General features: G+C 52.2%; 1 protein-coding gene across 9 annotated transcripts; it reads left to right on the top strand.

The window, feature by feature from the left end:
* RBM10 (RNA binding motif protein 10) lies at nucleotides 1–26,076 on the top strand. 9 transcript variants are annotated; one of them, XM_043895618.1, is made up of 24 exons: nucleotides 1–440; nucleotides 2,266–2,407; nucleotides 10,930–11,113; nucleotides 12,593–12,823; nucleotides 14,608–14,677; nucleotides 16,478–16,551; nucleotides 17,946–18,032; nucleotides 20,133–20,193; nucleotides 20,334–20,513; nucleotides 20,876–21,036; nucleotides 21,201–21,298; nucleotides 21,385–21,472; nucleotides 22,079–22,265; nucleotides 22,366–22,505; nucleotides 22,607–22,724; nucleotides 22,815–22,906; nucleotides 22,994–23,158; nucleotides 24,079–24,228; nucleotides 24,538–24,603; nucleotides 24,681–24,869; nucleotides 24,949–25,023; nucleotides 25,332–25,438; nucleotides 25,514–25,643; nucleotides 25,730–26,076. In XM_043895618.1, the coding sequence occupies exons 1-24, from the start codon at nucleotides 146–148 to the stop codon at nucleotides 25,853–25,855; spliced, it is 3,216 nt and encodes a 1,071-aa protein (XP_043751553.1). In that variant the 5' UTR covers nucleotides 1–145; the 3' UTR covers nucleotides 25,856–26,076. The 9 variants fall into 9 exon arrangements, with proteins under 9 accessions (XP_043751553.1, XP_043751557.1, XP_043751555.1 ...); XM_043895622.1 differs by having other exon boundaries at nucleotides 22,151–22,265; XM_043895620.1 differs by having other exon boundaries at nucleotides 20,876–21,033.
* The last annotated feature ends 639 nt before the right edge of the window (nucleotides 26,077–26,715 follow it).

Consider the following 26,715-nt stretch of genomic DNA (forward strand, 5'->3'; position numbering starts at 1 on the left):
GCTACCGCTTTTCTCGACTTGCAGGCGTTCGCAAGGGAGTGGGGAGGTGGCAATACGCTTGCCAATCAGAGTAGGCCAGGGATGACCGAGGGCGGACAGCGACCAATAGACGGGGTTGGCCAGAGCGCGCTCCCTTAGTAGGTGGATGGTGGTCGAAGCGCCGGCTCCTTTCTCGTCGTCGCCATTTTGTGCTGGTGATCGCGGCCGGCTGGGAGTAGGTGGCAGTGGGTTTCCCGGGGAGGGCAGCGCGCCTGGCGCTTTTCCCCTCCCCCTCCCCCGCCCTTTCGCCTCCAGCCTCGGACTTGGTAGTTGCGCGGACCGGCTCGGGCAGAGCTGGGAGAGTTGGAGGAGGTGGCGGCGGGCCGAGGTGATGTCCGGGAGCCCTCCCTTGACAGCCCGGGCGGAGAAGGTGAGCGTCGACGCTGGTCGTGGGGGCGGAGGTAAGGGGCCGGGGGTGGAGGGGGTTGCGTAGAGGAACCGCGAGGGCGGACTGTGGTCGACGGGTCTGTGCTTCGCGCAGAACCGACCGATGCTTTGCACAGTCTGAGCCTGGGAGAGGGTGTCTTTTTTTGTTGTTTTTTGTTTTTCTCCTTTTGAGAGCAGAGGCGCGTGCGCGATTGGGGCACTGGATGGGTGCACGCGGGTTGGGGGAAGGGAGGGACGGATGGGAGTGGGCTCCTATGGCTCACTGTGTCTGCGAGGCCGAACTTTTTCCGTGGGAGGCCGCTGTCTGCGACTTTTCTTTTTAGCCGAAAAAGTGTGCTCTCTGCTTTCGTGTGTGACTTTGGTACTAACCAACCCATGGGGAAGTGTTCTGTGGCTCTGGTCCTTATTCTTGGGTGGAGGAGAAGGGAGATTGTCGCTCTGACTTGGGTCTCTCTCCTCGGAACCTCTGTCTGTAACTCTGGTCCTTATCCATGGGGAGGGGGTCCTTACCCATAGAAAGTCTTATTAGGACTGGCCATAATCCATTCACTGGGTGGGGGCGGGAAGTGCAAGAAAGGTGTGTAAGACTTGACTGCTCCTTTTTTTGGGGAGGAGGGGAGGTTCGTATCTGTTACTCTGATGCTTATTTTGTGAAAGGGGACCTGTGTGATTATGGCCCGTATTTATTGTGGGTTCCTGTCCGTGGTTTTGGCCTGTAGTTCTTTGGGGCTCGAGCCTGACTTGGGTCCCTATCTGTTATGGATGCCTTTGCCAGATGTACTGAGGGTTTTGTCTCTGGCTCTCATCCACTGGGTTCCCTGGTTGTGATTCTAAGTCTTACCCATCTGGGAGCAGGTAACTCTCATTCCCTGAGACTTTAGGAGGAAGAGAAAATTGGTGGGAGTGTATACATGGAGGAAAGGTGTGGTGGCAACCTAGTGTTGGGCAGGTGCTGTTAACGCCTGACTTTTGCTTGATTGTTGTTCAGAGGGTGGGGCCTGAAGATTCAGGGATACTTTGTGGTGACCCCTGGCCCGGTCACATGGCTCTTGGCCCTCCTTAGTTCTCACCGCGGCCCTGAGGGTTGCCGTGAAGTGACTGCTCTCCCATTCCAGCAGAATAACACAGTGCTTCAAAACAGGCTCCAAAAGGGCTGCTTTTAACCTCTGAATAACTTGGGCCCAGAGCCGTGGGTAGGGAGCCGTCTTGGGGAACCTGGCTGTGCCTAAGAGACAGGCTCAGGGCCGAGCCAGTTGCCGAGTGAGGGCCAAAACTGTGTTGGCTCAGAGCCTAGGGAGGCGGCAGCTGTCTCATTGCCAAGTTCGCCCCTTTACCCCCGGAGCCTTTCATGGTCTCCTGCCGTCTCATAGTGGGCAGCCAGCATCTTCTTGGGAGGATGAAATGGCACCTGGCAGCTCATAGAAGGAGCCTGGTGGGTGCCTGGGACTCCTGTCATGAAAACTTGCCTCCGTGCCTACTGTGCCCAATCTCAGACAAGTCATCCAGCACCGAGAGCCCCCCTGGGCAAGTAGCTCCAGGCTTGAGCTTGTCTACCAGTCTCAGATGGCAAAGCCGTGATCCCAGGATGGGTGGCACCACCAGGTCTCTCTGCAAGATGCTCCGTGCCTGCCGAGGGCCATGCTGTTTCCAGGGCGGCCGGCTCTAGCCTCGCGTTTGTAGGGAAGGGAAACAGCAGGCCAAATAAGGGCTGCCTTCCTGCTCCAATCCTCAGGAGCCCTAGGAGTTGGGACAGCAGAGAGCCTTGGCACCAAGCGTTTCTCAAGGAGACCCTCTCTGCCGCAACTGCCCTGACCTCTTTCTTCCTTCTGCTGTCCCCAGAGTCCCTGCAGGAGGCATCACCCAGGCTGGCAGATCATGGTGGCAACACGGGGGGTGGCTGGGAAGTGAAACGGAGCCAGCGGCTGAGGAGGGGCCCCAGCAGCCCTCGCAGGCCCTGTCAGGACATGGAGTATGAAAGACGGTGAGTTCCCCGCTAACCCCCACCCTCTCCCAAGCAGCTTAGGTTTATCCCTGTGTGAGGATCGACCCAGGAAGGTGCTTGGAGGGGGCATCTGGGCAGGAAAAAAACCAAACAGTGCCGCAGATGATTGGTTTCTTTTTAGCAAACATGTACTTGGCACTCAAGAGCCAGGACGTGTACTGGGTTCTGGGAGTGCATTGATAAACGAGACAAATAAGATTGCAGCCTTCTTCTCACTTAGGGTCTCACAAGGGAGACCACACAGTTTCCGGTTGATAGGTGCCACGTGTGGTTGCAGGGTGGGAAGGGATCAAGAGAAAGGGAGGCATGGAGACTGATGCCCAGGTTTCCACTTTGGATGACCCAGGTAGGTGTGGAAGGTATGGACAGCCACCGCAGGACAGACAAAGATGGGTGACAGGTGGGCAGTTGTTGGGTTGTAAGTGCCTGTGGATTCTCAGGGGAGAGGTGTGGGCTGTAGCTTTGGGTTTGAAGAATGGATTGGGGGTGGTTTGCCTTCAGAGTCAGAAATTTGCCCAGAAAATGTATGGGGCAAACCAGGTCAGATAGTGTTACTCAGCCACGGCCTTTTTAAGATCTAGGATTCAGGGACAGGATGGGCTGAAGTTGGTGTGGACACTCTTATCCAGTTATTTTTAAACTCTGGGACTAAGCAGAAACAGTTGGGACACTTGGTAAAATACAGAGATCCTAGACCATACCCTTACCATACTGGTGGATCACCTAACTTGATTCTAATGTAGATGATTCATTCCTGACATTTAAAGATTGTATAGAAAAGTAGACCTAACCGTCCCAGAAAGCCTCTATCAAAAGTCAATAGATTTATGAAAAAGTCAAGGAGGAAATAATTTTTTATTGCCTTGCAAAGGGTTTCTGCTACCACCCGCTTTTGAAAAATGTAGAATTATAATGTTTTGGTTTCTGAAAAGTGATGAGCCCGAATTTGAGATGTGGTTATCATCAGGTGTTATTCAGCCTTGACCTTTCAAAATGTCTTGTGAAAGGCATTCGATTTTGGATGGTATTCAGTCGAAGTGCTGTGTGGCAATTTCTGACTTTGAGTAGGTAGCTTACTTGCCTCAGACTTCATTACGAGGTAAAGCCACTGGCTTTCTTTTGGCTTTTAAAGAACCTCAGGTACAAGGGTTTGAATTAATCATACTTTTCCAGTCCAAGGTACGTTTCTATCACAGGTTGGTACAAGACCGCCTCTTGCCATATTTATTTTTTCCTGTTTTATTTGCAATTCCCATAGCTGTAGGCAGCTGCTCTGTTGTCTTTGAAATGTATCCTTCTAAAATATGTGGTATTGTTTGGAGTGTTTTCAATTTACAGAAATGGCAGAATGTTACAGTCTTCATTCTGTTTCCTGAGCTTTATATTACTCAGCACTGCATTTTAAAGATCTGTCTGCGTATAGGGTTATCTTGTTAGATCAAGGTGAAAATCATGACACTATGAAGGATCAAAGGGTTGGGGAAAAAAAAAATAAAGATCTGTCTGTATTGCTACGTGTATGTTAGTGCTTTGCTTCTAATTGGTCCCAAGGACACCATGGGGTGTGTCTGCTGCATCTTATTTAATAATTCTCTCAAGGGTGGATACCTGTTCTTAATTTTTGTGTGCTGAAATTCATCACTTTTTTTGTCTTAAAATCTGTCCTTTGAAAAATCTTCTCTATTCTTATCTCTAGATCCCTAACTTTATTTACCTTTTGCATTCAGGTCTTTAAATCCATCTAGAGTCCACTTTTAAATATGTTATAATGTAGGTTCTGGTTTTATTTTCCTCCATATAGTGGGCAGTGTTCCCAGTATCACCCCCAAAATAGGTCATTCTTTCTTTATTGATTTGTGGTACCTCATCTCATCTCAAGTTCCCTCATGTACATGAATCTGTCTTGAGTGGTCTGATTTGTTGCATTGGTCTTTTTGCTATTCTTGTACAGAACCTGAGTGTTCTGTAGCCTTATAGAATGTCTTAATAGCGCCTACTCTGCTCTTATTTTTTGAAGTTGACTTAGTCATTTGTAGCTTTATGTAAAAAGTTATCGAGTCTTTCAAAAAGTTCAAGAACTTTGAGATTGCATTAAATTTATATACTTCAGGAGAATTGTCATCTTTGTAAGTAGTCATCTCATCCTCTTAAACAGGTCATAAAGACCTACAAGGTTTGTTTAAAGGACATAAAAATCTGAATAAACCAAAATACAGGTCTTGGGTATTCCTTTTTTCCCCCATTGATGTATGGTTGATGTACATTATTTCAAGTGAACAGCATAGTGATATATTTTAAGAGGTTACATTCGATTTATAATTATTACAAAATACTGACTGTTGCCCCCTGCTGTCCAATATATCTTTGTAGCTTATTTATTTTATACATAGTTGTTTGTACGTCTTAATGTTCTCCCCTATCTTGTCCCTCTCCCTTTCCTTTTCTCCACTAGTAAACCACTAGTTCTCTATATCTGTGAATTTATTTGTTTTGTTATGTTCACTGGTTTTAATTTTTAGATTCACATATAAGTGATATCATACAGAATTTATCTTTCTCTGTCTTACTTATTTCACTCAGCATTAATACCCTCTAAGTCCATCCATGTTGTTGCAAATGGCAAAATCCCATTCTTTTTTTTTATGGCTGATTAGTATTCCTGTGTGTGTGTGTATAACACATCTTTATCCACTCATTTATTGGTGGACACACAGGTTGCTTCCGTATCTTGGCAATTGTAAATAATGCTGTTGTGAACATTGGGTTGCATGTATCTTTTTGAATTAGTGTTTGATCTTTTTTTTCAGATATATACCCAGGAGTGGACTGTTTTTAGTTATTTGAGAAGCCTTCATACTGTTCTGCACAATGGCTGCACCAGTTTACATTCCCACCAACAGTGTATGAAGGCCCTCTCTTTCTCCACATTCTCAACCAGCATTTGTTGTCTGTGTTCTTTTTGATGATAGTCAGTCTGACAGGTGTGAGGTGGTATCTCACTGTGGTTTTAATTTGCATTTCTCTGATGATTAACGATGTTGAGCATCTTTTCATGTGCCTTTTGGCCATCTGTATGTCATCTTTGGAAAAAAATGTCTGTTCAGGTCTTCTCTGTCTTTAAATCAAGTTTGTTTTTGTTTGTTTTGATATTGAGTTTATGAGCTATTTATATATTTTGGATATTGATCCCTCATTGGTCGTACTGGTTGCAAATATTTTCTCCCATTCAGTCAGTTGTCTCTGTTTTGTTGATGGTTTTCTTTGCTGTGCAAAAGCTTTTAAATTTAATCTGGTTGTGTATTGTTTGTTAAAGTAATTCAGAGGTGCTTCGGTAGTTTTTATTGGCATCTTTTTTTTTCCCAAGCTGGTATTTGCTGGGGTAAAGGAACGCTGTTGATTTTGGTAAATTACCTTATCTCTGCTGTGTTGCCTTGTTATTTCTACTCAATCATTGTTGATTTTGATTGTCTTTCTAAATCAGTCCAGGCCTGATAGGCAACCACCTTTGCTTTGGCATCAAGTGTGATGTGTACTGTAGGCTCTTAAGATGTAGTCTTTAATAAGTCAAGAAAATTTTCTAATTTTAGTTTGCTAAGACCGATCAGAAATGAGTATTGAACTTCATAATTACATGCTTTTTTCTCCTTTTGTCTATCAACTTCATGATTGCATTAAATTGCATCCTTGATATTCTTAAGGTATACCCTCTTTGATCATGGTATGTATATGTATGTTTATAACTTCTTATTTTGAAAAAACTTAATGTATTCCCCATCCCGATCCCTCCTCCCACCTCCCTCTCCACCCGATTCCTCTGGGTCTTCCCAGTGCATACGTGTAAATCCATGGCTGATTCAATGTATGACAAAAACCACTACAATATTGTAAAGTAATTAGCCTCCAACTAATAAAAATAAATGAAAAAAAAGAAAAATAAACACAGTGGAATATTAGTTAAAAAAAAAAAAGAAAAAACTTCAGATTTACAAAAAAAAAAAAATTGCAAGTACAATGAACTCCCTTAATCCTCTACCCAGAAGCACTAACTGTAAATATTTTGTCACATTTGCTTTGCCTACCTACAAACCTACTCCTTCTTCCCCCTCCTTTTTTCTCCTCTCCCTTCCCCTCTCCCTCTCTATACATAACACCTTTTTTTTTTAGAATCTTTTGAGTTAGTGGAAGACATGAGCAGTAAATACTATAGAAAATACTATAGTTCCTAAAAAAAAAAAAAATACTATAGTTCCTTCTACTTTCTCTTTCATAACCATAGGATACTTATCAATATCAAGAAATTTAACACTGATTTAGTACTTTTGTCTTTTAAGTCTGTTTTCAGATATCATCAGTTGTTCCAAAAACATCCTTTTAGGACGTTTATATGTTTTAATATTTGATGGGATTCCTCTCCCCATCATTAGTCTTTTTTTTAGACAGAATTTTCCTGACTCTTCTAAGTTGTTTCTTGTCCTTTGCTATTATAAACAGTGTCACATTGAATACTATTTCTGTATACGTACTAGTGCTTCAGCACATTAAATTCCCAGAAGGAAAATTGGGGGTTAGAAAGCATATAGATTTTTAGTTTTGCCAGCTGTTGCTAAGTTCCCCTCCATGGGGATCATTCCATTTTCACTCATACCACCAATATGAGAGTGCCTATTTCCCATACAGCCCTGCCAACAGTTTTTCTGTCAAACATTTGGACTTTTGAAGATTTGTTGAGTTAAAAACATTTGATCACAAGATCTTCCTTAGGGAAGAATTCCAAATAATATATGTAGATACTCCCCACTCTAGGAGGTAGAGGTTAATTTTTCCTTCTCTTGAGTGTGGGCTGATCTTAGTGACTTGCTTCTACAGAATAGAGTATAAGGGAAAAAGAAACTTTACAGCAGACCCCACCATAACCAGATGATCGAGTTCAGCGTCACCAGTAGTAAGTCATCTTGATAGCATGCACCTGAGATCTAGTGTGATCAGATGGGTGGCTCAGCTCTATTAACCTCGTCTAATAACCAGAACATATCAGATATACCCAAGTTGAGGTACATTCCACAAATTACCTGACCAGCGTGCTTCAAAACTCTGTCAAGGTCATTGAAAAAAAAAAAAGAAGCAAGACTGAGAAACTTCCACAGGCCAGAGGAAACCAGGGACATGATAACTGAATGCAGTGTGGTGTCTTGGATTCAATCCTGGAACAGAAAGAGGATAGTAGTGGAAAAATAGTGAAATGCTAATAAAATCTATAGATCAGTTAACTTTTTAGTTCTGACAAATGTACCATGGTTCTCTTAACAGGAGAAACTGTGTGAAGCGTATATGAGAATTCTATCATCTTTGAACTTTTATGTAAATCTAAAATTATCATTTTTAAAATAAATTTAACTTTATCATGATTAGAAACTTTGGGACTTCTCTGGTAGTCCAATGGTTAAGACTCCACACTTCCAGTGCAGGGAACATGAACTCAATCCCTGGTCAGGAAACTTAAGATGCCACATGCCTCAGGGCAGCTAACTCGAACACCTCAACTAGAGAGCCCACATGCCACAACTAGGGAAAAGCCTGAGTACTGCAACAACTAAGAGCAAGCACAGCCAAAAAATGAAATATTTTTTAAAAGATTAGAAACTTTTGTACATCATAGAACACTATTCAAAAGGATGAAAAGACATTCTAAAGAGTGGGAGGATGCGTTTGCAAATCATATATCTTATAAGGGATTAACACCCAGAATATATCAAGAACTCCTACAACAGTAACAGAAAAACCCAATTCAAAAATGGGCAAAAGACTCAAATAGACATTTCTTCAAAGAAGAGGTATAAATGACCAATAAGCACATGAAAAAAAGGCAAAGTAACAAGTGTTGATGACAATGTGGATAAATTGGCAACTGCGTCACTGGTAGGAATGTAAAATTGTACAGATGCTCTGGAACACTAGCATTTCCTCAAAAAATTAGAGTTACTGTGTCCTACTCTTTGCAGCCTCATGGACTGTAGCCCGCCAGGCTCCTCTGTCCATGGAGTTTTCCAGGCAAGAATACAGGAATGGGTTGCCATTTCCTACTTCAGGGAATCTTTCCAACCCAGGGATCGAACTGGTGTCACTTGTGTTTCCTGCATTGGGCTGGCGGATTCTTTATCACTGAGCCACCTGGGAAACCCATAGGATTCAGCAGTTCCACTCCTGGGTATGTACCCTAAAGAACTGAAAATAGACTCAGATACTTGTACACCAGTGTTCATAGTAGCATTATACATAGTATCCAAAATAACCAGTAGGTGAACAAATGTAGCCATAAAAAGAAATGAAATTCTGATACATTCTGCACCATGAACCTTGACTGCATTCTGCTGAGATAACCTGCCAGACACAAAGGCATAAATATTATATGGTTCCACTTATATGAGGTATGTAGAATAGGCAAACTTACAGGGGAGAATAGAGGTTGCTAGGTGGGGTGGGAAATGATTATTTAATTAAAGTATGGAGTTTCTGTTTGGGGTGATGAGAAGCTTCTGGAACAGGTAGTGGTGATGATTATACAACATTGTGAGTGTACATTGTGCTACTCACTGAGTTGTACCCTTTAAAATGGTAACATTTTTGTTAATTATGTATATAATTTATCACAAAAAAAGATTTGGGAAAATACACAAAAATAAATTTTAAGTGTTACAAAAATGAACTGTCCAGTATAGTTTTAATTTTCATCTTTTGTTGAGTGAGATAGAGCATATTTTCAAATATAAACCATCTGTACAGTTGACCCTTGAACAACACAGGTTTGAACTGCACAGGTCCGTTGATATACAGATTCTTTTCAGTAGTAAATACTACAGTGCGCCACAATCCATGGTTGGTTGAATCTGAGCATGTAGAGGAACCACAAAAACAGAGGGTTGGCTGTGAATTATACTCGGATTTTCAACAGAGCAGAGGGTCAGTGCTTGTTCAAGGGTCAACTGTATTATTTTCTGTAAATCCAGTTCTCTTTTTTTTCCCCTATACCTTTTCCTTGTTTATTGTCTGTCTTGACTTGGCTCATGATGGTTTTTGTTTTTCTGTTTTTTGTTTTTTTCCCCAAACAGATATGTTTTATTTTTATGTGGTCAGATCTGATAGCCTTTTTGTGTATGGCTTCTTGATTTGGGTCACAGTTTTCCTCATTTCAAGATTATTAAAAAGCTATCTCGTGTTTTCTTCTTCTTTTCTTCTGTGGTTTCATTTCTTCCATTTAAATTTTTGACCGATTTCAGATGAATCCTGGCTCATATGTGTGACGTATAGTCATAAGATCTTCCATATGTCTAGGTATTTAATCTTTTTGATGCGATTATACTTGGAATCTTCCGATTTCTGAACAGTGGCTGTCTGAATACCAGCAAGGTATTTATTCCTCCATATTAATTTCTGAACACATCATCTTTACTGATTTATTTGTAATGATTTTTCCATTGATTCTCTTAGGCAGAGGCAGATACATCCTCATATCATCTACAAGTAATAGTAATTTTACCATCTCCTTTCCAGCTTTTAATCTCTTTTTTCCTTTGTTTAATTGTTTACTAGCTAGTTTCTTAGAATAATACTCATGGTGTTGATAATGGACATTCTAGTGTCATTTCTAACCAGGATTAGGATCCTGCTAGTAGTCTATATTGGTGTCCAGTTTTTCTTGTTTTAAGTAGATACAGATTGGTTACATTTAGAATACTGGGAGTTCCCTGCTTGTCCAGTGGTTAGGACAGTGCTCTTTAGAGTCATTATTTTATCAAAAGAGAATTGTTGGGCACCTGCTAAGTATTAGGCACTAAGCTAAGCTTTGGGGAATACAGCAGTGAACCAAACAGGTGTGGTCCCTTCCCCAAACTCATTCTAGTGATTTTTTTAAATCACCAAAGAAACACATATTAAATCAATGTTGAGCTAATTATTTTACAGTTATTTCAGTAGGAGAAATTTTAACAAAACAGCTGCCAGCACTAGCAAGGTGACCATGAAACAGAGGGGCAGAGTGGTGCAGTGCCCAGGAGCTGGAGGGAAAGAGGTCAGCAGGGACCTCAGCCCACAGGACCCTGCAGGCCTTGTAGGATCTTAGTGAGCATTTTGGTGTCTTGAGAATAAGAGGGAGCCATCGGAGAAGCACTGTGGTTGGGCTTGATTGGCTTTGCCTTATGAAACACTCACTTGTGTTGAGGGTGGAGAGAATGAACTGGAGGAGGCCTGGGTGGGAGTGAGGAGACCAGGCAGGGGGCCACACCTGAAGGCCCATTGAGGGAATGGAGAGGTGGGGAAGGGAAGGGGAGAAGTGGGCTGGATTTGAGGGAGAGGTGGTGGCAGCCTGGGGATTAGGGGTTGGCCTTAGGGATCCCTGTGGGGGTGGAGCTGAGGACCTGAAGGGGGGTGTGGGTGGGGTCCCCCTCCCCGCTTGCCTCTTTCAGAAAGAACTGTCCTCTCATCCCTTCCCATCCTTCTTTCCCCAGAGGGGGACGTGGAGACAGGACTGGCCGTTATGGAGCCACCGATCGTTCACAGGATGACGGTGGGGAAAACCGTAGCCGGGATCATGACTACAGAGACATGGACTACCGCTCATATCCCCGCGAGTACGGCAGCCAGGAGGGCAAGCATGACTATGATGATTCATCCGAGGAGCAGAGTGCAGAGGTGAGGGCTGGGGGGCCGGCTCCTGCAGGGCCTCGATCTGGCTGCAGCCCCGCGTGCAGTAGCTCTCCACTCCCATGCCTTCAGACTGTGCTCAAGGGCTTTGCCTCACCTGAAGGGTCTGTCCCCACTCCCCTCTCTGAGGGCTCCTCTCCCAGGTTGGGTCTCCCTGACCTCCACGTGCTTGGCTCTGTACTTCTAAGGGCCCCTGGCCACCACCTCTCTCCCTTCTTCCCTGTTCTTCAGGGTTCACTGCAAGCCCTCTACTGCTTGCTCCCAGCCAGTTTGGGGACCCAACATCTAGGGTCAGGAAGGCACCTGGATGTCACGTGGGTATCAGCAAGCAGAGTGGCTCTGGGAGGCTGAGTGTGGGCATTCCCAGTGGTAGCAGAGCCCCTAGACAGAAAGGAAAGCCCCCTCAGGACTCTCCTCTGAGCCCCAGCTAGCCACTTCCATATTGGATAGCTAGTCCTGGCCTGAGGGGGAGGCATGATGCCCACCATCAGGGAGCCCCCATCTGAGGGGATGAAGCAGCCTTGCCTTATGCGAATCCCAGGTTGAGAGGGTACTCAGGGCCCTGGTCCACACGGGCACAGAGGAGTGGGAAGGTTACCCTTGCAACCCCAGCCCTGGGAAGCAGAATATGGGCGGCCAGCCACCCTCTGGGGGTCCAGCACAAAGACCCCCGTGATGGGCAGTCAGGCTTCCTTGGTGGCAACTGTGAGCTGTGCCTGGATGTGTCCAGAGCACTGGGTGGACCAGGAAGAGTGGAGAGCTGAATTTTCTGGCCCCCGTGAGGGCAGGATGGGCATGGACCCAGGCCTGCCTTGCTTAGTGCTGAGCGAAGGGTTTGGGCAGTGCCCAGGAATCCAGTGACCACACCCTGTTAGGAAGGAGCATGGTGGTGATGGAGGACTGGCCAGGCAGAGGATCAGGGACCAAGGGGCAGCGCTGTAGCCCTGACAATCTTTGCCAGCCCTTGTTGGCTGACTCTGGCCGAGGTCTTAGCGATTCCTAAACCCACAACTTGGTGACAGGGCCCAGGCTGGGAGTCTTAAGGGACATGTGGCCTTCTGTGGCACAGGGAGCAATTGTGCTTGTACTAGCTGAGCTGGCGAGGGAGGAGGGCGGAGAAAGAGTGCAGGGTTTAGTGTGCCAACCTCCAACAGTTTCTTCCCATGGAGGTCTCAGTGGTGTCTGCTCACCTGTCTGTGGGAGTTCCTCCCCCACACCAACAGTGCCACCTGCTTCTCCCCCACTCCCCGTCAAAGCAGCCCCCCAAAGCATCTGGGGGAGAATTTCCAATCCCAGGAGGATTGCAGTTCAGGGCCTGCCCACCTTGCCTGCCCCGAGCCTTTAGCCGGAGCCCGCCCACCCCTGGCTTTCAGAGCCTGCCTGCCTCGGAGAGCCAGCGGCCAGCCCCTAGGCCCACCCTCAGACTGACTGCCCGCCTGGTGTCTCTCGTCTCATTCTGTTGGCCAGGATTCCTACGAGGCCTCCCCGGGCTCCGAGACTCAGCGTAGGCGGCGGCGGCGGCACAGGCACAGCCCTACCGGCCCGCCAGGCTTCCCCCGAGACGGCGACTATCGGGACCAGGACTATCGGACCGAGCAAGGGGAGGAGGAGGAGGAGGAGGAGGAGGAGGAGGAGGAGGAGAAGGCCAGTAACATCGTCATGCTGAGGATGCTGCCACAGGCAGCCACTGAGGATGACGTACGTGCTCCCCATGTCCCCGGGCAGGCGGCAGAGCAGGAGGCCAGGCTGGGTCCCCTTCAGGGCCCTCAGCCCCTCCCTTACCCCCAACCTCCTCGGCACCTTTCAGCCCTTCTCCCCCCAGTCCTGTCCCCCAGCACTGCTCTGCCCCCGGGGCAGGCCCCGTCATCTCCTAGTCTGGAAGGGAGGAGCGTGGCACAGGCTGGTTTGGCCAGAGGGCTGCGGCGGTGGGTGTGGGAGGGAACAGAGCATTCCTTCCATGCATTCTGCTGGTGATCCATCCCTTCTGCATATGCTGATCAAAGGCCAGATGCTCACCATGCCCGCTGCCAGAAATTGCTGGTGGCAGAGGCGATATGGAGACCCTGCAGGCCTGGGGAGGCTCTCCATGGGATTTTCTGAGGTTTTATTCTCATTCCCTACCACCTGCTCTCTTTTGCCAGCAGCCCCAGATCTCCTCACTGGCACAACCACAGAGCCTTAGGTCCTCCTTCCTTCACTGCTGTTGCAGCCCTCCCACCCCATCTGCCTGTGTGACATTCCCTCCCTGTCCGTACCAACTTCCCTTCATGAGCAGGAAAACCCCATGGGGGCCACTAGAATAGCCTCCTCACTACCCTACCCAGTTCTCCTCCTCCTCCTCCTCACGGCCTGTGAAGGCTTCACTCAGCTCTCCCCTGAAACCTGCTGGGTGCCTGTGTTGTCGCAGAGAAAACCCCACCTGTGTGTCTGAGAGCTCTCAGGTCTGGCCTACCTGTCCTGTTTGGGGTCAGGCAGTAGCTGCATGCTCCCATTTGTAGAGGATCTGTCACATGGTGGGCCACATGCATAGCTGCCCTGCAGGGAAGGTCCTCTGTGTTTTTCATCTTACGGAGGAGGAGGCCAGGCCCCTGGCAGCTGGCCCCAGTTCCCACAGCCTGCAAGTGACAGAGTTGGGGTCTGAACCTGGCCAGCTGAGCCCCAGAGCCCATGTTCCAGCCATTTCCTAAGCCCTCCCTGAGTATTGCGATCCTGATCTCCATGTATCTCTCTTCTCCATTCTCGTGTGTGCCTGTTGTTGACCCTGGTGAGGGCACTGAGGCCCAGAGGCGTTACAGCCACTGGCCCAGAGTGCCCAGCACAGGCATCCAGTTGTTGGCGAGAGGCACCACTGGCCTCAGGACCCTGCCTCACCTGGTCCAAACTCCAGGTTGCATCTGCAGCTTCACCTGGCGTAGGTCATCCAGGAAGCTTTCCATACCCCCACAGCTGTGCCTTTTGGTCTCAACCCCAAGTTCCCACTCTGTTCGTGATCTAGTGCCCATGGCTGGGCTTTGCTCAGACCCCAGTCCTTCCCAGTTTGGGGCTTGTGTCATGGGTCTCTCTCGATGCAAGCCGGAGGGCAGTCCGTTCGTGAAGGGCCAGGTTTGCATCCCAGCTTTCCTCGCTTTGTGGCTGCAATAGCCCGTTGGCAGACCACTCATGCCCACCGTTCTTGAGCTGCTGGCTCGCTTGCTCTCTCAACATTCTCTGCCCCTGAAGGTCCTTACACTGCCATGCTTCACCTTGCAGCCCACCCTTCCTTCCTTTGATTCCCTCTGCAAGTCTGGGGCTGAAAGCTGAGACTGGGTACTGGTAGGGGGCCGGGGCTGTGATCACTGGGGGAGAATCCCTGAGAGAGGGAGTGGATACAGTGTGTGCACAACCCCTGTGACTCCCTTGAGGTCCCGGAGACCTCCAGCCAGCACTTGGTACCCACAGCCCCATTGTGCTGAGCCTGCCCCAATCCCTATCACCCCGTACAGATCCGTGGCCAGCTGCAGTCCCATGGCATCCAAGCACGGGAAGTCCGGCTGATGCGGAACAAATCCTCAGGTGAGCTTTCGTTCCAGTACCCTCCCCTTCTGCTGGCCAGCCTCAGCCTCCGAGTCTCCCTCCTGCCTCTGCCTTCTCCCCCACCCTCCCCACCCTGCCTTCCTGCCACAGCTGGGAATGGGCCACTTGGGGGTACCCTCTCTTCTCTCCCCCCTCCTCCCACCCTCCTCACAGCTCTGGCCAGGAGCCTCTGATGCAGGGCTGTTGGGGAGGGGGTGCAGCTGTGAGCTGCGCTGAGTGCTCCCTGGGGGCAGGGCCAGGGCCAGGCTCCGGGGATCATCCTCTGTGGGACTCTTGAGGATCTGAGACGGTAACCCCGTCCCCCTTGTAGACTCCCTTCCTTCCCTCTTCTTCTCCTTCCCCTGCTCCTTGCTCTCCCTGACACTGTTCTGGTAACAGCCTCTGACCAGAAAGTAGGTCCCACCTATGTGTCCCAGGAGGGGAGGCAGAGGATGGCTCTTGTCCAAGAGTGCATCCCAAGGAACAGCCCAGGTTGCTGGCCTCGCTCGTTCCCTCCCTCCCTCTTTCAGGCTGCTTGGAGCTGGCCTGAGGTTAGTGGGTGGGGTGGGGTGTCTCTGCAGGATCTCTGGCCCAGGCTACCCAAGTCAGGCCCAGTGGGGCCTCACTCTGCCTGGGCTGCTCTCTCCATCTTCAGTTTCCTCCCCACTCCTCCATCTCTCTCTCTCTCTCTGTGTGTGTGTGTGTGTGTGTGTGTCTCTGTCCCTACCTCTTGCTCTCTCTGTAATTATACCATTTCATCCTCCTGTGCATTCTAACGGTTATTCTTTTGGAGATCAAGCATGCCCCGCCGTGTCTACACCCTCCCAGTGTGTGCACCTCCAAAGAAGGAGTTGCTTTCCGGCGGCCTCAAGCCCTGGATCCTTCTCCCAGCCCTGGCCAGGCCTGGAGTCTCTCTTGGTAGCATGTTGGTCTTGCTCTGCTGCACCCTAGCCAGGCTGGCAGGATTCTGGTCTCCCTGGGGTGGTGTCCCAGGTGCAGCCCCCTCTGCGGCCCCAGGTGTTCCTACCAGGGCCCTACAGATTCTTGAAGGTCTCCTTGGACCACCTGGCCCCCATTCTCCTGCCATCTTGGAGGACCTGGACTGAGGTGGCTACAGTCTTCCCAGCTTGGCCCTGAGGTGGCTCCCTGGGGAGTCCTACCTTCCCTGCATGGTGGTGAGGCTGAGGGGGACATTGTATCTCTGACTCACCCTGATTCCTGATGGTCCTGGAGCCTCCCCAGCCTCACCAAGCAGCCTAGCCCCGCTTCTCTTTTGCTCCTTCCATTACACCCATTGCGGGACCCCTCCTGAGCTGCCCTGGCCTCGTACTGGGCCCCACCATTCCAGTGTTGATTCTGGCCTATGTGAAACCATCAGCCTCCCCCTCTGCCCTCCTTCCTTCTCTGGAGACAGACCTCTCCTTGTACCTTTTCCCTCCCAGCTCCTTCTCTCCGTCTCTGTCACCCCAGGCTGTCTGGGCAGGTGTGCCTGAGCCCCTATCTCTCTGTCTTTCTTCCCAGCTGCCGTGTGTGTATCCCCCGCCCCAAACTCCTCTCCGGCTGTGTTTTCCTGCCTCCCTTCTTCCCTCCTTCCTGCCCCTCCCGACCATCTCCCTGGCCTCCCACACCCTGGTCTTTCTCTCTTTGCTTTTCTCTCTCCCTTTCTTCCTTTTTCCTCTCTCCACTTCCCTCTCTGCCCCCCACCCCCAGTCCTCTCCCCTCGGGTCCCGCCCCCGGGAACGCCGTGTGTCCAAAGCTGTTGACTAACCCACTGCGTCTGTATCTGAATGCTGTCTCCAGGTCAGAGCCGGGGCTTCGCCTTCGTCGAGTTTAGTCACTTGCAGGACGCTACACGATGGATGGAAGCCAATCAGGTTGCTTTGCCGCACTTGAACCCCCCCCCAAACAAATACTACTTTGTAATCGAGCGCTCCCCATCGCCTGATTCTTACGGACACAGTTCCCTGCCCTGTGGTCCTGTGTCCCATCCCCCCCAACCCCTCTCTCTACCCCTTCCTGACCCTCACTATCTCCTCTTCCTGTCTCTCGCTACCCACTGGGCTTCCCATTAAGAGCTCACACTCGCCACTGGCCCTTCCTACTGGTCAGGCACTAGCTCTGCCTCTCCTCCTCTCCCAGCTGAGCTTTCAGAGGAAGGGCTGCCTTGGGGGTGGTAGGGGGGTTCTTCCACCCAGGTGCCCACTCCCCGGGGGACCACCTTGCCCTGGGGTGAGGCAGAGCCAGGACTTTGTTTCACTCAGGCACCACTGCAAGTCCAGCCACTGGGGAAACTTAGTTGGTGGCATACTAACTAGCAAGTCCCATTTTGCCAGCTCTCTCTCTGTGAGCTCGGCCCTGTGATTTCCATAGGACAGGCCAGCAGGGTTCTATTGATCTAAAGTACCAGTCAGGGGTCAATAGTTTCATTCACCAGGACAGTTTGGTGCCCCACCCCTCCCACTGTACCTGGCCCGCCCAGGAGTCTCCACTGGGGACAGGCCTGCCCTCCCAGCAAGGAGTCTTGCTGTCCAGAAGGGAGGGGTCCCTGTCCAGCTCGCTCCCCCAGCCTGGCATGGGCTCCTAACCCAGCAGCTTTGGGACCTTCAGAGACCCAAAGCTTCTGCTCACCCACCCAGAGCCCAGCTCACTGCTGTGGGGCACTGTGCCTTGGGCGGGGGGAAGGGGAATGGGGCGATGTGGTGCAAGGGGGCTCAGCAGGGGCTGCCCTGGGGCCATCTCTGCTGGTCCACAGGCTAGTGGGCCCAAGGACCCAGCTGGCCACGGGAAGACAGCTTCACTGCAGGACCGTCCATCTTTTAAATATGGCTCTTTCTTTCTCCCCTTCTCCAGCACTAGCGCGCGTGCGCTCTCTCTCTCTTTCTCTCCCCTCCTCTCCCTCCCCTCCCTGTCCCCCCTCATCCCAAGTGTACCCTGTGTAGTGCTGGCCCTGGGTGTGGCCTGGCAGTGTCAGGGCTGAGTGGGGGTTTGCCGCACTGTCCGGCAAGCTTCGGGCGGCCGAGCACTGTGTGCCTGGTGGAGTGTGTTCACGTGTGCGTGCCCGGAAAGGCAGCAAACAGCTGCGCCCGAGGGCTGTGGCTCTTTCCCTCCCTCCTTCCCTTCCTTCTTCCCTTGTCAGTTCTCCGACCTCCCTCCGTTCCCTGTCCCTCATCCATCCAGCTGAAGGGCTCGCTCACTCTCTTCTCCTGTGCTGAAACGGTGCGTGGGGCACTGCTGCCCAGGCCTCACTGTGCTCTGCTTTTCCCCGCAGCACTCCCTCAACATCCTGGGCCAGAAGGTGTCCATGCACTACAGCGACCCCAAGCCCAAGATCAATGAGGACTGGCTGTGTAATAAGGTACAGGGGCGGTGGGCAGCAGGTGCTGTGGATTGAGACAACCACAGCAGGGGTGGCGACGTGTCTGTCTCCCTGGGGCCTCTGAGTGGTGTGGGCATGGAGGAACTGGCTCAGTTCCAGCAGCACTGCTCCTTGCCTCCTCCTCAACCCCCCTCCCTGTCTACCCAGCCAGCTGCCAATTCATACTGAGCTTTCACTCAGTGCCAGGCTCTGCCCTCATGCAGCACGATCTTGCCTGAGGCCCCAGTAGACGTCACACAGACGTTTATGTGAGTGACTAGTGATGGTGAAGCATAACATGGTGTATGAAAAGTGGGCATCAGGGCCAGATTGGCTGAAATTAGACTCCCTCAAAATCTCCCTTGATTTTGGTCAGAGTATTGAACCTCTCTTTGCCTCACTCTCCCCATCTTGAAAATGCAAATACAAAATACCCAGAGGTGGTCAGAAGGATTGAAATGCAGTCATGAGGGTAGCACTCGGAACAGCACCTGTCAGCTGTTGTCCTGAATAACGTGAAGGGTGTTCTGAGAGCTTGTGTCAGGTGACCCAACCCCTGGCAAAGCCAGGTCCACAGAAACTGACTGTACATGCTGTAGGTCTTTGAGGTCATGTTCCCTGGGAGGAGGCTGAGGCTCAGAGAGATGGAACCTCGAACTGTGTTTTATTCTGATCATGGGCTGTGGGTGCCACCGTGGGTTCAGGTCTCCCCTCAGGCCAACCCCACCTCCTGCAGCCAGCTGGCAGCCCTGAGACCTAAAGGGAGTCCTGAGAGCTTGCAGGGGGGCCCCGAGTCTCTCCTCAAGAAGAACTCTGCCCAGTAAAGTGGAGTGGGGCGTGGAGGCGAGGAGTTGGGTGGCACCTCTTTGTTTGAAAATGAAAAGAGTAATACCAGAAGACAGATGTCCAACCTCTCTGAAGAGAGGGACCGGAGGACTCACTCCGTCTCTCCTGTATTTTCAGATACTCCTTGAAACTAGGGCAGTCTGTTCTTTCCTCTCCTTTATCTACCACATCCTATTGCTCTCTGGTCTTGTCAAGTCCATCACACAAACGCCTTCCATTGCCATTCCCACTGTGCAGGCTGGTCCTCACCCCTCCTCCAGACAGTCGCCATGGTCCCCTCTCTGGTGGTCTGGCCTCTTGCCTGTCTCCCATTCCCTCACCTTTGGCATTCCTCACACCCACTTCTGACTATGTCCCTCCTTCTCTGCTGAAAACCTGCACATATCTGAACATGAGTGTGATGCTCCTCTGGGATCTAGTGTCACCTTACTTCTCCAGCCTTGGCTTTTGCCTTTCTCCCCACCCTCCTACGCCAACTACACAAAATGTCTTGTGTCCTCTGCTAGCAAGCACTTCCCAGCAAAACCAAACCTCTGGACCTCCCAGGTGAAACAGCCATGTGGACTATACCCAGCTGAGTAAGCTGGGCCTCAAGGCCCACTCCTCTCCTGGAGTCCCTGGTGGTGACCATTTCCAGACTGACCTGCTGCCCCTCTGTGCTACATCCGCTCCCTACTGTTAGGCCGCATCCTGCAGAGACCCTGGCATGGGAACAGTGCTCAGGACTTGACCGCGGATCAGAGACAGAAATGTGGTGAAAACTGGGGGTCTCCAGAGGCTGCAATGCCCAAGGCAGATTTATTTCTCAAGAGTGGCAGGATCTAACCTCAAGTTGAAGGGGTGAGGCCTGGCAGGAGAGGGGCTACTGACTTTTTAAGGATAGAAAAGTGATGAAGGTTTCTGAGAAGGAAAGTACGTTCTGGAAAGAGGAACCTACTAAAAGGACTTTGGAGGCAGAAACGTCTCTGAGCTGGTCCCTTGGAGGAGACAGCAGTTGGTAACAGAGGTGGGGGGTGGATTATGGACTCCTGAGTTGAGGGGTGGCCGCTGAGGAGAAATTTGAAACCATGTAAAGAGTCGTGTGTCTGAGAATGACAGCCATTCCCCAAAGCCCCTTGCTCCCCACTCCCCCAACCCTGGGACCTTCCTGGGGCATGGTGGGATCCCTGGAAGATTTCTGGATCCACGTTTGGAGGGTGCAACGGAAAGCCCCCACCCCCTGCTGCCTCTGACAGCCTGGCCTGTGCCTCACAGTGTGGTGTCCAGAACTTCAAACGCCGTGAGAAGTGCTTCAAATGTGGGGTGCCCAAGTCAGGTACGGCCTTCCTACCTCTCTCTTCCTTGGGACATTGTGGGGAGAGGGGCGAAGGGTGATGGGTCAGAGCTCTGGAAGGAGGGTAACCAGCCTGAGAGCTCCTTCCCGTTTGTCACCGGCCTCTCTCCTGATGCCCCTAGCAGAGGCGGAGCAGAAGCTGCCCCTGGGCGCAAGGTTGGATCAGCAGACGCTGCCGCTGGGGGGTCGGGAGCTAAGCCAGGGCCTGCTGCCCCTGCCACAGCCCTACCAGGCCCAAGGAGTGCTGGCCTCCCAGGCCCTGTCACAGGGCTCGGAGCCAAGCTCAGAGAACGCCAACGACAGTGAGTCCACTGCTCCTTCCTCCCTGCCTTAGGGTGTCTAGGCTGGGCTCCCTGAGGCCAGAGAGACAGTGGTGACCAGGACTTAGTCTTCCTGGGGGTCCGCCGGGTTGCAAGTCAGACACATAATGTAGGGAGAGTAGAAGAAGAGCATTACCAAACTCTACTTGAAGGGTGTGTTGAGACGATTCTCAGCAGGCAGGTGACTGAGCTGGGACTTGGGCTGACAAGCAGAGAGGAAGAGGTGGGAAGAAGCAGTGGGTACAAGAACATGGAAGCCAGGGACAGGAAGCAGTGGGGAGCCAGCAGAGGCCAGGGCTGGAGGGGATTATCGGTGCTCCCTAATGCCGGGTCCCTTCCCACAGCCATCATTTTGCGCAACCTGAACCCACATAGCACCATGGACTCCATCCTGGGGGCCCTGGCACCCTACGCAGTGCTGTCCTCCTCCAACGTCCGTGTCATCAAGGACAAGCAGACCCAACTGAACCGTGGCTTCGCCTTTATCCAGCTCTCCACCATCGTGGTGAGGGCGGCACAGGGGGGGGCCGGGCAGCCAGGGTCCCGGCCCCCAGGGCAGGGAGGAGGGACCCTGACCCTAGCTCCCCAACCGCGGCCCCAAACCTGGAAATGGGGCAATGGAGCCGGGGGCCTCCCCGGGCCTGACCCTTGTGCCCTGCCCCCCCCCAGGAGGCAGCCCAGCTGCTACAGATCCTGCAGGCCTTACACCCACCACTCACCATCGACGGCAAGACCATCAACGTTGAGTTTGCCAAGGGTTCTAAGAGGTCAGGGCCCCACCTGTGTCCCTTCTCAGCCTGCCCCCCAGCTTGGGGCCTCCTGTCTCACTTCCAGTCTCTGACATCCTCCCCAGGGATATGGCCTCCAACGAAGGCAGTCGCATCAATGCTGCCTCTGTGGCCAGCACTGCCATTGCCGCGGCCCAGTGGGCCATCTCACAGGTACTCAGAGGTTCTCCTCCACCCCAGCTCCCCCGTCCTGGGCCGCCTCCACCCTCCCCCTCCCTCTCTGCAAACAGGAGGGCTGCCTTGCTGTGGTGGCTTCCCGTGGACCAGAAACCCTCTCCTGGTGGTTGCCGGTGTGGGCTGCAGGGGCCTCACGGCAGCTCCCTTCCCCAACCCCTCCTCCCAGGCTTCCCTTTCCAGGGCCACACAGCTGCTTTTCTCTTCTGTTTGGTGGTCACATGTCATTGTGAATTGTTTCAACTTTTTTTGATAAAAGGGAACTTAGAAGTGACTGTAAGAAAATTGGGAGAGGAAAATAGAGGAGGGGAGGATGGTATCTTCCCTGGTCTGACCCCCAGCCTATATAACACAAGCGCATCTAGCAGTGTCAGCTCTGGGAGTGTTTTGGCACGTGTCTTTGTTCCAGTCTTGTTTTTGTCACCACCCCGCTCTGCTGTGGCCCGGTGTTCCTTGTCTGAAGGCTGCATGCTTTCTGTCAGCAGACAGACACTAGCTTCACTTGTGGGCAGATGCCTCTTAGCCGGTTCCCCTCCCCTCTTTGCCACCTCCTCTGCTAATGAGCCCCTCCCACCTGCCCCTCAGGCCTCCCAGGGTGGGGAGGGTGCCTGGGCCACCCCCGAGGAGCCAACGGTCGACTACAGCTACTACCAACAGGATGAGGGCTATGGCGGCAGCCAGGGCACAGAGTCCTCTCTCTATGCCCATGGCTACCTCAAGGGCGCAAAGGGCCCCGGCATCACTGGAACCAAAGGGGACCCGGCTGGAGCAGGTGAGCCCCAGCGTCTCCCCTAAACTCACAGTGTGGAATGGCACAACTAGGGTCCTGGGCCCTGCCATTCACATTCTCTCTTCTCCATTGCCCTTCCCAGGTCCCGAGACCTCCCTGGAGCCTGGGGTGGACTCTGTGTCCCTACAGGCTTTCTCCCGTGCCCAGCCTGGTGCCACTCCTGGCGTCTACCAGCAGTCAGCAGCTGAAGCAAGCGGGAGCCAGGGCGCTGCCAACAGCCAGGTGAGGAAAATCAAGGGGGAGGGTTCTTGGGGGGCTCCTGGGTGACATGGGGTCACTGGCAGACACTGAGCCCTGTTCCCTGTTCTTGCCCCCATGACCAGTCATATACCATCATATCACCCGCTGTGCTCAAGTCAGAGCTCCAGAGTCCCACCCATCCCAGCTCTACCCTGCCACCGGCCACGAGTCCCTCTGCCCAGGAGTCCTACAGCCAGTACCGTGAGTAGCCATAGCCTGCAGCGAGGGGCGGGGGACTCCTTCACAAAACAGTGAGGTGTGTGACACTCCCCCCCACTTCTCACTCCCCAGCTGTTCCTGACGTTTCCACCTACCAGTACGATGAGACATCTGGCTACTACTACGACCCCCAAACCGGCCTCTACTATGATCCCAACTCTCAGGTGATGGGGCAGCCTGGGGAGGGGGTGGGGTCTGCAGCCCCATCGTCTCAGTCCTCCCTCACACCCCTTCTCCCCCATCACCCCCAGTACTACTACAATGCCCAGAGCCAGCAGTACCTATACTGGGATGGGGAGAGGCGGACCTACGTTCCTGCCCTGGAGCAGTCAGCTGACGGGCATAAGGAGACAGGGGCACCCTCCAAGGAGGGCAAAGAGAAGAAGGAAAAGCACAAGACCAAGACAGCCCAACAGGTGAACACTAGGAGTCCAGCAGTCACTGTCTGTCTGTTAGGTGTCTTCTGGGCAGTATCTGTGCTTGAGAGAGACCCGGCTCCCAGTCTGGCTCTGCTCTGTGCTGTGTGACCTTGAGCCAGGGCTGTCTCCTTGGTACATGGCGGGGCTGCCCACCTTCCTGAGGTGGCCACTGCCATCCAAGTGCAGCCTATCCACTTTCCTGTCTCCTGGTGGGAACCTTTGTGCTGTTGGTGACAGTGTGGGCTGGTCTGGGCACACCTGAAGCCAGGCTAACCCTGCCTAGGGAAACAGAGGCACAAGTCTGCTCCTGTGGGTCCAGAACCCCACCTGACAGTGTGTATTCATTTGTCTGTATATACACATGCCAGAGAACTTCTTACAGGCTTATCAGGGGGTGGGCAGGAAAACAGCCATCGCAGTGTTCTGTGGTGGTGGGCAGTTGGAGGGAACCTCCATGTCTTGTCTGAGGAGGAAGAGTGTGACAGTCTGGGTGCAACACTTAGAAGCAAGAATTTCGTGTTCCCTTGACAGCCCAGTAAATTCTAAAACTGATGGTGTGCCTGGGTGGGGATTGGGCATTAATACGTAGAATCATACCTGGCATAGAATCATACCTATTAAAATTGTATGCAGAGCAAGCCATTCTATGCATTTCAGAATGATGAAAACTCATAGTGACCCTAGTAGCATGGACGCCTGTGAGGAGAATAGGGACACAGCCAGGGAGGGGCTTGCTGAGGAACACCAATGACAGGATGGCAGAGAAATGGGGACTTTAACCTCTGCCTCTCCCTCCTTCCGCTTGAGGCTGCAGGGCAGGAAGGGGCGGGCTGCTACAAGGGCAGTGGTTGGAGTTGGTGACCCCAGCAGTTGGGAGATTCCTAGGAGGCTCACCCCCCCACCACCCTCATCCCTAGATTGCCAAGGACATGGAACGCTGGGCCCGCAGCCTCAACAAACAAAAAGAAAACTTCAAAAACAGCTTCCAGCCCATCAGCAACTTGCGAGATGATGAAAGGCGGGAGTCAGCCACCGCAGATGCAGGCTACGCCATCCTCGAGAAGAAGGTGTGTTGTGGCCGTCCATCTGTGCTCTGTCCCCAGGCTTGTCATCCCTTTGGTCCTTCTGTGGAGTCCCTGAATTTCCTTATCCCTCCACCCCTGGTGCTTCAGATGGTAAAGCATCTGCCTGCAGTGCAGGAGGCACGGGTCCCATCCCTGGGTCGGGAAGATCCCCTAGAGGAGGGCATGGCAATCCACTCCAGTATTCTTGCCTGGAGAATCCCCTGGACAGAGGAGCCTGGCGGGCTACAGTCCATGGCGTTGCAAAGAGTCAGACATGACAGAGGAACTAACACTTCCACTTTTCCGCCCCAGGGAGCACTAGCCGAGAGACAGCACACCAGCATGGACCTCCCAAAACTGGCCAGCGATGACCGCCCAGTGAGTGCCTGGGGCAGAAAGAAGGGCGGGGGGCTGTGAACTAGCCAAGCCTGACCTCTTGCCTTCCCCTTTTCCAGAGCCCACCTAGGGGGCTGGTGGCAGCCTACAGCGGGGAGAGTGACAGTGAGGAGGAGCAGGAACGCGGGGGCCCAGAGCGGGAGGAGAAGCTCACCGACTGGCAGAAGCTGGCCTGTCTGCTCTGCCGGCGCCAGTTCCCTAGCAAGGAGGCGCTCATCCGGCACCAGCAGCTCTCTGGGCTCCACAAGGTGACTGAGGGAGGCCTGGCAGGGAACCCCAGCCTGGCCTGGCCCGGCCGCTTCACTGTCCTCCTGTCCTCCTTTGCAGCAAAACCTTGAGATTCACCGGCGAGCCCACCTGTCAGAAAATGAGCTGGAGGCACTTGAGAAGAATGACATGGAGGTGAGGTGTGACCCACTCCGCGGCTCCATCCGTTGGTCCCTTGCCAAGCACCCCATCTGTCATGCAGGCAACTGGTGTGGGCAAGTTCCTCAGCTAGTTACAGTCTGGCTGCCATCAGCCACCTCACATCTGTCCCCATGCGCCAGCTTCTTCCCAACTACCCCATGCTGGCGGGCAGCTGGCAGCTACAGGACCTCAGACCTGTTAGCCAGATCTCATTCCCTGTGGGCCCCCCCACCCCAGCTGTGCCCATGTTTCCTGCAAAGAGCTGTCAGCCCCTTGATTCTCACACACATACACTGTTGCAGCAAATGAAGTACCGGGACCGCGCAGCTGAACGCAGAGAGAAGTACGGCATCCCTGAGCCACCAGAGCCCAAGAGGAGAAAGTACAGCGGCATGTCAGCGGCCTCTGTGTGAGTGCCCAGGGCCAGGTTGGGGGCATGGGTCCAGCAGATCTGCCGCTCACACTGTGCTCCTGTCCCCTACAGGGACTTTGAGCAGCCCACGCGGGATGGGCTGGGAAGTGACAACATTGGCAGTCGCATGCTCCAAGCCATGGGCTGGAAAGAGGGCAGTGGCCTGGGCCGCAAGAAGCAGGGCATTGTGACTCCCATTGAGGTGAGCCTGCTGGGTTCCCGTCCTCGTCCTCCAGCACTCTCCACTGTAGCCTTGGCTGACTAGCAGAGTCTGCTTTCCTCACACAGGCCCAGACACGGGTGCGGGGCTCTGGCTTGGGTGCCCGAGGCAGCTCCTATGGGGTCACGTCAACCGAGTCCTACAAGGAGACGCTGCACAAGACAATGGTGACGCGCTTCAACGAGGCCCAGTGAGCAGCTGCAAGACCTACTTAAACTTGCCATCAGGTGTCCAGCGTGGGGCGGGGGAAAATGAAATGTTGGGTGGTCAAAGCTAAGCCTTGCACCTGTCTACCAGCCCTGCTCCCCAGCCAGAGAAGCTGTGACCAAGTCAAACTTTGAGTTGCAGACTTTTATTGGAAAACTGGGCTGGAATCACTTCCTCGTTTTTGTAATAAAAGCTGAAAAGTCCGCAACTTGTGTCTCTTTCTCATGTCCCGGAGTGGTCTGTGGCCCATGCAGACATGGGACATAAACACAGATAGGCAAGGCTTTGTCAGGCTGAGGTGGGTGGCAGTGGTGGCATTCACAGTGTTTTTTATGGTAGCTCCCAGCTTGGTGAGGGTTGGGAGTAGGACATGGTGTTCTGGCCTGTGCCCCAACATGCAAGATCCTGGTCACAGCACCTCACCATTTCAGGTCCAGCAGGTTAGACTGTACCAGGAAGTCAGGCACCACCAGGGCACTGTTGGGCTTGTCGCTCGGGATCAGAGATAGGACGAGGAACCCCCACCCCCTGGCCTCGCCACCCCACAGCTACACTTGCTGTATACTCATGAGGCTAAACTGTACTTGGCCCTCCCTAGGTCTGGGGACAGTGCTTGAGGGCATTTCTAAGTGGATGATGATGGGCACTCTGGCACCAGTGGGCCCTGTGCTCTCAACGGGCTGATGACCCCAGAGGCATGGAGATAGAGAAGTCAACCTGCCAAACCCAGGTCCTAGGGCTATGCCCCACCATTTGGGCCCACCCTCGTGCCAGTCTTCTCCATGGCTTTTACCACAGTGTCTTACCGCTCCGGTCACGCTAACCAATCTACACCCTGTGATTCACA

The sequence above is a fragment of the Cervus elaphus genome, chromosome X (genome assembly GCF_910594005.1).
Source record: "Cervus elaphus chromosome X, mCerEla1.1, whole genome shotgun sequence".
Lineage (NCBI taxonomy): Eukaryota > Metazoa > Chordata > Mammalia > Artiodactyla > Cervidae > Cervus > Cervus elaphus.

Bases quoted from the DNA above. Each gene is read 5' to 3' on its own strand.
- RBM10 (XM_043895618.1), top strand. From the start codon at position 146: ATGGTGGTCGAAGCGCCGGCTCCTTTCTCGTCGTCGCCATTTTGTGCT. The intron at 20,194-20,333 runs GTACGGCCTTCC...TGATGCCCCTAG, and splicing joins ATGTGGGGTGCCCAAGTCAG to CAGAGGCGGAGCAGAAGCTG. The intron at 24,870-24,948 runs GTGACTGAGGGA...CCTCCTTTGCAG, and splicing joins AGCTCTCTGGGCTCCACAAG to CAAAACCTTGAGATTCACCG.